General features: G+C 55.5%; 1 protein-coding gene and 1 long non-coding RNA gene across 3 annotated transcripts in view; one reads left to right on the top strand and one right to left on the bottom strand.

Moving 5' to 3' along the window:
* The window catches only part of NLGN3 (neuroligin 3), an 84470-nt gene that overhangs the window by 53320 nt on the left and 21547 nt on the right, over nt 1-9603 (top strand). Inside the window, exons 1-2 of one of the 2 annotated variants that reach the window (XM_024207358.2) lie at nt 3660-3747; nt 6860-7009. In XM_024207358.2, the coding sequence (XP_024063126.1) occupies nt 6889-7009 (121 nt within the window). In that variant the 5' untranslated portion in view covers nt 3660-3747; nt 6860-6888. Of the gene's footprint in view, nt 1-3659; nt 3748-6859; nt 7010-9603 lie in introns of those variants that run through there. The other variant, XM_026652961.2, reaches the window with a different exon arrangement.
* Nucleotides 3988-9272, bottom strand: LOC112111777. Its single transcript, XR_002908521.1, has 3 exons — nt 9081-9272; nt 7793-7832; nt 3988-6911 (listed from the first exon to the last, which is right to left on the bottom strand). It is a non-coding gene; the product is annotated as an uncharacterized LOC112111777 (long non-coding RNA).

Genomic DNA, 9603 nt, shown 5'->3' with positions numbered 1-9603 from the left:
GGGAGGGAAGGCAAGCATTACTTCAGTGGCTTGGCCACCCCTCTCGGGTTGCTGGGCTCTGTGCGGGACAGGGACAGATCAGCCTTGGCAGGTGGCTTTTCTCAGCAAAGTGGACAGGAGTATCTGATTTTGCCTGCCATGTCCAATGCAGAACTGGGGCCTGGACAGTACGGGAGGGTGCAGTCCCTTCTGCGCAGCTCTGATTTGAATCGCCAGGGGGCACTGGGAGAAGTGGTGCTGCCCCGTGCCAGGCGATGATCGTTGTGGTGGCAGCCTGATTAACTGTGAGTTAGTGACCTTGGCATGTGGGTGGCTAAACATTAGATCCACCACAAAGGAGTAAACAAGAATTTCCCGAGTTGAGCCCCCGGCTGGAGGTGGAGCCATGGGCAGCAGCTGCTTAGTCAGGGCCAGGGGTGCCTTGCTGCTGAGGCAGTGCATGTGATGATTTGCCAGGAGGCCGGAGGGATGGGTGCGCACCAGATGCCTTGTATTGTGCCAGTCCCCTGGTATCAGGTCCCTGGAACGTGAGCCTCTGATGTCTCAAGTGGAGCAGCTCCGGGCTAAGGAATCAGAGAGGCTCAGAACGTAGAGGCGGAGAAGCCCAGTTAGATCTCATCGCATCTTTCTCCTCTCAGCCAGTGCAGTGCAGGGTTCCTTGCACTACACTCATGTTCAATGTGCTGGCCAAGGGGCTCCCAGCCTGCCCCGCCGGGGACGATTCCCAGCCAGCGCTGTCCCCCAGGCAAGGAGTGCAGGGCTCTTCGGGGGAGGGGGGGAGTGCTAAGGCAGTGGTTTCCAGCTGCTCAGCCTAAGAGGCCCTTTCTCAGTTCATCTGGCAGCAGGAGGCGACGGCTGTTTGGGCAGAGCTGTTCAGAGCCTCAGAGGAAGAGCAGCCGGAGCTTATTGTGGCGGGAGGAGTGTCTGGACAGGTTCAAGGGTTGCAAGGTCAGAGTGGGGCTGGAGACCAGCACAGCAGGCTAGGTGGGAGATCATCAAGGTGTGGAGCTGGAGGGGGAAATGACCGGGCTGGGCCCCTCAGTGCCTGGAAGGTGCAGAGAGGAGGGGTTGTGGTCCTTTCCTGCCTGGAGGAGGTAGTGCAAGGGGGTGTCTCCCCTTTAATAACAAAGAGCCCAGATTGCTGGCAGTGAAAACAAAAACGGGGGTGGAGCAAGTGAGAGTAAACGACAGGCCCCAAAATGTGCAGATCAGCAAGGACCTTGCTGTGTACAGAGGCCAAGGCCCTGCCTTACACAGTTGCAGCAGCATAACTGAAGATGGGCTTTTAAGCTGACTGAGTCACACTGGTCCAATACCCTGTCTGGATGCTGGGAATTCAGTTTAAGCCTGGCTTGTATCAATAGAGAATCGAGTGAAATTAAATGGATACAAGCCAGGTTTAAACTGAATTCCCAGCATCTAGGTACGGTCTTGTATCACTTTAACTGAAGGTGTGATTTTAATCTGGAGCAACTTTGAATGTAGACCAGGCCTAAGGGAGCTGCAAAGCTGGCTGGTGCTCAGTATAAAAGGCAACTGACCTATCGTGTTGGCAGGAGGGGAGAGTTTGTGGGGAAGTTTGCTGAGGACACAGCTGTAAACTGATGTCAGTGGAACCTGGTGAATTGTGAGAGTCCTGTGGCATTCAGGGCACCCTCCTGGCAGATGGAATTTAACCTGGCAAAACCAGCCTGTCTTTCCATCTGCAGCCTTTTGCCCCCGTCCCAGAACCCCTTGTACTGTGACCTGAATTGGTGTTTGTCTTCAATGCACGTCACTGTGATAAATTCACCTCATTAGCAATATCCTTGGCGGACACATTGACAATGTTGGGGATTGCACATTCCCTGGTGCTGCATGGCCCTCAGCCTCCCTACTGCAGCTGTGACATTTGGGGGCGGGGGTGTCTATGTATGTACACACGGGTGCTTAGATTGGGGGGGAGGTAAATGTGTGGGGGCCCAGAAAGCAGCTTCCCCCTTGTGTCACAACGTCTCCCATGCTGCACTGGATTAGCTCCACTGAGGCACCAGGGGGTGAGTGGCTTGGTGATGGCAGTCCCATGTGCAGGACTGAAAAAACGCAGTGCTAAGGATGCTGTTGCCGGAGACATTAGCTCCGCCAGGGCTGAGATGCGAAAGGTCCGGAGAGGGAGCAAGTCTGAGGGATTTAAATGAGAAAGGGTCCAGAATGCGTAGCCTTTCCAGCTTGTGCGGCCTGCCCACAGGACAATGTCCAGATGCTCTGTGTAGCAACTCCTCCCTGTGGACGCCTCAAAGAATTCTCCACCCCAGGTGCAGTTACGGGGCTTGCCGCCACCTGGTGACACAGCAGGAGAGGGTTCTGGCAGTGAATAGGTACTGTAAGCTGCTTATAAAAGCCAAGGGAGAATCCCCTTGGTACCCCTGCTGCATTTGGCAAGCTTCAGCCTAAGGAGTGGACTGGGCTGGGAGGTGTAGCCCATGCTGCTGTGGCCATAAGTGACAGGCAACTGAGCAGGCTGCAGTAATTTAGAGCAGCCCCAGGGTTACTCTAAGTTGCACACATGGGGCTGTTCTGGCCCTGTAGTAGTCCAGAATTGGAGAGGGTGTAGAAAAGAACCACAAAAATTATTCGAGGTCTGGAGAAAATGCCTTAACAGTGAGAGAACTAAAGAGCTCCATCTGTTTAGCCCATCAAAAGGGGGATTGAGAGGTGATTTGATTACAGCATATACATTCCTTCTCAGGGAGAAATAGTGGGTTCTAAAGGGCTCGTAAAATCGAATTCTGCCAAGCCTAATTAAAGTTTTTGATAATTTTTAATGGAGAATATCAATGTTTATTTCTAAGCATTTGTTAGATTTTTATTGATTTTAACATTTTCACAGTGCACAAAATTACGGGTTTTAAGTATTTTTTAAGATTTTTATCAATTTAAATTTTCATAGTCATAGAAAATTATGCGGGGTATCAGACAATAATTAAATGACAGTAAACACTGAGATTTCAAAAGTTAAAGGTTTATAATTGTTAAAACACATTGTCGTCAACATCACGTGTCAAATTATGCAAAGTAAATACTCTTCAATCAAATTAGTAATTTCTGAAGCAATATTTTTCTTTCTTTGCCTCTCAGTAAATGTTGTTAATTATCAATGGAAATATCTTTTAGTTGGTGTGTGTGTGCATGGTGAAATCGATACTTATCAGCATTTACTGACAAAGAATCTAATCCTTCCCAACGCCTGGAACCTGAAGCTAGATAAATTCAAATAGAAAGTAGGCAGAGATTTGCAGGGCCGGATTAAGGCAGGGGCTGCAACCCAGGGCCCTGGTTCAAGGGGTGGCCCCACAAAAATAAATCATAGGTAGCCATCTCCAACTCTGGGCTGCTAAAAGCCCTGCGGCGCAGCGAGACGCTCAGGCAGGCTGCCTGCATGCCATGGCCCCACGCCGCTCCCAGAAGCGGCTGGCTGCTAACGCATTTCTACGGCTCCTGGCAAGGGGGGAGGTGGCTCCACATGCTGCCTCCGCCACTAGCACTGTCCTTACAGCTCCCATTGGCTGGAAACCATCCAATGAGAGCAACGGGGGCGGCGCTTGCGGGTGCAGGCAGCGCACGGAGACACGCTGTCCCCTTCCTCCCAGGGGCTGCAGAGACATGCTAGGAGCCAGCTCCTTCCAGGAGCCGTGTGGGGCTACGGCAGGCAGGCAGGCAGGCAGCTTGCCTGAGCCCTACTGAACTGCCAGCCGGGAGCCGCCTGTGGTAAGCGCCTCCTGGCTGGAGCTTGCACCTTGCACCCCCTCCTCCACCCCAATCCCCTGCCCCATATCAGAATCCCCCTCCTGCACCCAAACTCCCTCACAGACCTTACACCCTCTCCTGCACCCCAATCCTCTGTCCCAGCCCCCTCCTGCACCTAACTCCTTCCCAGGAAAAAGACTTGTACACAGGGGCCCCACAAAATCGAATAGTCCCAGGTCCACAGGAGAGTTAATCCGGCCCTGGAGATTTGTAACAGCGAGGGTGATTAACCACTGAAACAAACTCCCAGTGGGAACAGGATGCTCCATCTCCTGATCTCTTTTCTGGAAGTCACGCTTGTCACGCTGTCTGGAGTGGCTCATGGCCACAAGTGCCCACCTCCGGGCAGACTGTCAGAAACAGGGCAGGCACCCCAAGCTGGCGCTATGTTCTATCATTAGATTTCACCAAGCCAGTAACAAGTGTGAACCCCTGGATCAGTCTTATAACAGTCTTACCATGAAGTCACAGACAGTCCCCTTAGGCTACGTCTGTACTATGGATCTTACAGTTGCACTGCTGTAAGGTCTCCTGGGTAGCCGCTCTATGCCGGCGGGAGAGCGCTCTCCCCTCGACATAATTAAACCACCCCAATGAACCTGACAGGCTGTGGACACGCTGCTTTGATGGTAGTTCTGGGCTTTCACCCTCAGAGTTCTGACTCCAGCTGCAGCCACCAAAAGGCCATTCCAACAACTGGAGTTCGGGCTAGGAGCCTCTTTGGCCATTTCCTGTATGCTGCTGTCTTCCCAGCCTTCGGTCAGGGCTTGAGAGGTTTGTGTGCTTTGAGTGGCTGACAAAGCAAATCGCAGCATCAGAGAAGGACTGCTTTGTCTAGTCGTTAAGGAGCCACCTTGGGATTCAGGAGACCTGGTTCAAGGCTGGCCGTGCCACAGTCTCCCTGCGTGACCCTGGGCTGCTCCAGGCCTCTGCCTCCAGATGTGCGATGGGGGGGATGTCCTGGCCCTGCCCAGCACGGTGTGTGGGAGTGTGGTCAAGGGGGATGGTAAATTCCTTAGCAAGAGATCTAAGCTAGATACCAAATGCATTCCCAAGTCAAGGCTGGAAGCCTGAGAACTTCCCTCCGGGGGCCTTTAGACCTGCCTAGGCGCCGTCTGCTCAAAGGGGAATCAGACCCAGCCAACCAAGGAGTCCCTGGGCCTGAAGAGAGGGGACACTTATGGCCACCTGTAGAGGGCTAATAGGTGGGCTCTGTTTGTAGCCTCAGGAAATGCTCTTCTCATAGGCATACTGACCTGTAGGCCCCTTCTAGGGAAAAGAGCCATGACTCACCCAGGTTCCCCCGGGAAGATGGGGGTGGGGATGGACCAGATGAGGGAGGTTGGTTAGCCTGAGTGCGCTGGCCTTGCCTGCACAGTGCCAGGTGCCCCTGCGTCTGTCAGGAGTGCTGGGAAGGACTTGCTTGTAGGTGCCTGGGGCAGCAGCCAGCTTGGCTCCCCAGAGAACCCAGAACCAGAGGCTTAATGAGCCGAAGTTAGCAGACCCATCTGAGCCCCATCAGCCCTCTGGCCTGGGGTGATGCTGCCCTGTCTGTGTGCTGCCAGCCTGGGGTATGAAACGTCATCTCTCTCACCAGGGCAGCCATCCAAAGGAGAGACCAAGGCCCCAGGCCCAATGCATGGATGATAGCCCAGTGGGGTCCATGGCCAACCAGTGCCGCTGCCCATGTCTCACTGACCCTGTGGGCCCCTGTCCTGCTGAAGGTGTTGGAAGGTTTGTCTTGCTCAGAATTGAGCCTGCCTGGCCTGGGATCAGTGTGCGTCTGCAGGGGCTCTCGGCTGCTGGCACTCAGAAGGGAAAGCCAGGGGAGGTAGTCGAATTAACAGTTATAGAGAAGCGGGTCCCAGCCTCAGGGGATGCTGTGGTCAGAAGGCTAGGCCTGGTGGCGGAGGCAGGCCTGTGACACTGGCTGTGTGCCCTCTGCTCAGCCAGCGCAAAAGCATTGCCAATGGCTGGCACTGGCCCCTTCAGGCATTGCCTCGGGAGTCAGAAAACAGGGCAGGAGTCAGCAAAGGGCTGACCTACCTGTGCCAGACCCCCAGCGCCCGCTGAGGGGAGCGAGAGAGATGCTGAGGCCAAGCATAAGGAGTGTGGGGTCTGCAGCCAGAGGTGGAGGGGCTCCAGTGCCTGCTTCTTTGGCAGAACACCAGGGGCAGGGCTGGGGGTGCAGCAGGACCTTCCGTTGAGATGTTCACAGACAGAAGAGAGGGCACCTGATGCCTCCCCTCCCCCATAGGCCCTCAGCGTCTAGCGCCCCCCCCCATGACCCCTCACTGTCCAGCACCCCCTCCATTGACACTCCATTCCTCAGGACCTAGTCCAGTCCCCACTCTCCTGTATTCCCCTCATTCCCTGCTCCTCCATCTCCCCCGTTCCCTGTGCCCATCTGGTCAGTCTGTCTGCCCCTCATTGCCATGGTCTGTCTGGGCACTGGGGGTAGAGCTAGGGGGACATGGCAAGAGACAGAGGGATTCCTGCCTTTCCATGGCGAGGTCAGAAATGCAAGCAGTGATCTCCCTCCACCTGCCCCAGGTCCTGCACATCTCTCCCCTTCCCAAAGCAATGCCAGCTTCCAGGACTCAGCTAGCCACCGGCCTGGGCTGTTTGCAGGCTCCTGCAGCCCCTTGTGCACGCAGGACGCTCCCTGTCAGGCTGCTGGGGAAGGAGCCCCTGGATGGGCCCAGTGCTGAGTGACATACAGCAAGATCCCTCTCCAGGGAAAGCCCAGGAATCCCTTTGAGTGCCCACTCATGGCCTGTGCCTGCAGAGCCCTGACCCACCTGGGGCAGCTGGCCTGGTGGGAGAAGCAGTGCCGGGATCTGGCACCGCCAGGATTGGGCCCGCAAGGTCTCTGGGAATCCTGGAGGGCTGGTGACGGCGTGGCCTGTGGCGGGCTGGGCTCCATTTGTCCTGGGTGAGATGCCCAGGCCCTAGCTGGCCTGGGCATGGCTGCAGCGCTACCCCTCCGCAGGTCCTGGCAGCTGGTGTTGTTCCTCTCCCCTGCGGTCCACCCTCCTGGCAGAGTCCTGTGTTTAACCTCCTCTTCTTTCAGACATTCGTGACAGTGGGGCCAAGCCCGTGATGGTTTATATCCATGGCGGCTCCTACATGGAGGGCACAGGGAACATGATTGATGGCAGCATCCTGGCCAGCTACGGCAACGTCATCGTCATCACCCTCAACTACCGCGTGGGTGTGCTAGGTACGGGCGCAGCAGGGCCCAACTCCCAGGTGGGGGAGAGAAAGGGGGGCCCCTGAGGGCCTCAGCTGTTGTTGGGTGGGGGGCAAGGATATGTGGGGCAGAGCCCCAAGGCCAGGGTAGAAGGGGTATGTGGGGCAGAACCCCTAGGACAGGGGTGTGAGGGGCAGAGCCCCGAGGGCGGGGGGCAGAGCCCCAAGGCCAGGGGAGAAGGGGTGTGGGGGGCAGGGGTGTGGGAGGCAGAGCTCCGAGGCCAGGGGAGAAGTGGTGGGGCGGCAGAGCCCCCAGGACAGGGGTGTGGGAGGCAGAGCTCCAAGGGTGCTGGGTAGAGCCCCAAGGCCAGGGGAGAAAAGGGGTGTGGGGGACAGAGCCCCGAGGCCAGGGGAGAAGGGGGGGCAGAGCCCTGAGGCCAGGGGAGAAAGGGTGTGGGGGACAGAGCCCCAAGGCCAGGTGTAACGATGCTGGTTCTGGCGGGACCCAACTGAGAGTGCCAATTCAGGACAAATTGCTTAAACAGGGCAGTTACAGCTCAAGGCTGGGTTTTTTCCACCTCTAAGGCAAACCAAACCAGCCAGACAAAGAGGACTTCGGTCTCACCCCACTGGCTAACCACAAGTCTCACAAGCAATTCCCTTAGACACTCCAGTTTCCCAGTATCACCACCAGTGCCACTCGTTATGGGGACAAATGGTTATGAAAACCAATACCCCAGTAAAAGAAAAAAGGTTTTCTTGATCCCAAAGAATCAAGCCCCAGACCCAGGTCAATATACAAATCAGATCTTACCCACAAATCACGCTGTTGCCAATCCTTTAGAATCTAAAATCTAAAGGTTTATTTATAAAAGGAAAAAGATATAGATGAGAGTTAGAATTGGTTAAATGGAATCAATTACATACAGTAATGGCAAAGTTCTTGGTTCAGGCTTGTAGCAGTGATAGAATAAACTGCAGGTCTAGCTCAAGTCTCTGGAATACATCCCCAGCTGGGATGGGTCATCAGTCCTTTGTTCAGAGCTTCAGTTTGTAGCAAAGTTCCTCCAGAGGTATGAAGCAGAATTGAAGATAAGATGGAGATGAGGCATCAGCCTTTTATAGTCTTTTCCAGGTGTAAGAACACCTCTTTGTTCTTACTGTGGAAAATTACAGCAAAATGGAGTCTGGAGTCACATGGGCCAGTCCCTGCATACTTTGCTGAGTTACAAGGCATATTTGCCTTCTCTCAATGGGTCAGTTGTATAGCTGATGGTCCTTAATGGGCCATCAAGCATGCTAGGCTGAGCTAATACCAACTTATCTGGGATGTCACCCAGAAGCATAGCATAAGTTTGAAATACAGACAGTATAGAGCCAATATTCATAACTTCAACTACAAAATTGATACACACATATAGACAGCATAATCATAACCAGCAAACCCTAACCTTGTCTTAGACACCTCATTTGACCCCCTTTATACAATATTTGGTGCCACTACAGGACTTTGGTTGCAACCATGTTCTATACGGTCCCAGTTCAAATCAATAACGTGACACCAGGGGAGAAGGGGTGTGGGAGGCAGAGCCCCAAGGCCAGGGGAGAAAGGGTGTGGGGGACAGAGCCCCGGGGACGGGGAGGGCAGAGCCCCGAGGGCGGGGGGCAGGGGTGTGGGAGGCAGAGCTCCGAGGGTGGGGGGCAGGGGCGTGGTGGGGGGCAGAACTCCAGGGGGACTCTGCTCAGGCCGGCCTAGGAAGGGAAGTGGCCTGCTCGGAGAGGAGCTGACGGGCTGGAAGGAGGTCCCTCCGGCGGCGTCAGGAGCTCCAGGGAGGCCAGTTTGGTATCCCTGCTGAAGGCTGTGCTGTGCCCTTCCCGTGCAGTTCCTCTAGCTGCAGATCTGTTCTGCTCACAGGGGGAGGGAGAACCTCAGCCCAGGGCCCTGTAGCCCTGCCCTCATGTCTCCCCAAAGGGCCCAAGGGGGGGTCGTGTCTCCCTGTGGCTCAGGGAAGGGGTCCGGGGGGGGGGTCAAGTTATGGCCAGAAGGGTTGGGGCAGGGGGATGAGGGTGTCATCGAGATTGTTCGGTCCTGCCAGCATCACCTGAGAAAGGTGGGAGTGGGGTTGGGGCCTCTAGCTGGCCCTTTGTGCTTCCTGCTGCCCGTCCCCGACCTCTCTGCCAGCTCTGTCCATGCCTGTGGCTGGGCTCTGGGGCAGCGCTGAGGCTCCCTGGACTGGGGAGTTTAGTTTCATTTACACAGCCTGGCTCAGCTGAAAGCAAATATTGATCCGCGGTTAAATAATTAATACATGTGTTTATCCAGCTCCTCCTCCCTGGAGGCTGGGAGCAGCAGCTGCCCGGCCAGCGCTAATGAGCTGCCCCCTGGGACATGTCCCATCCATTCTGCCTCTGGAAACAGATCGATGGGAGCTTTCTCGAAGGGCAGATGGCTTACCCTGCTGGCGCACCACAGCAGAGCCCAGAGCCAGGCTGTGTCAGCGCTTGCAGGGCACAGCTTTGCTCCTGGCAATGGCCAGTGGGCCTGCTGGCGCTGAAGCCATGCAGAGCTGAGCCGCTCCAGATGGACAAGGCCATGTCTAGCCCCTCTCCCCCAGGGTGGCCGGA

The sequence above is a fragment of the Terrapene carolina genome, unplaced genomic scaffold (genome assembly GCF_002925995.2).
Source record: "Terrapene carolina triunguis isolate 2854851 unplaced genomic scaffold, T_m_triunguis-2.0 Scaffold131, whole genome shotgun sequence".
NCBI lineage: Eukaryota > Metazoa > Chordata > Testudines > Emydidae > Terrapene > Terrapene triunguis.
Note: the sequence above shows the minus strand (reverse complement) of the source record. Positions and strands in the feature narration are given on the sequence as shown.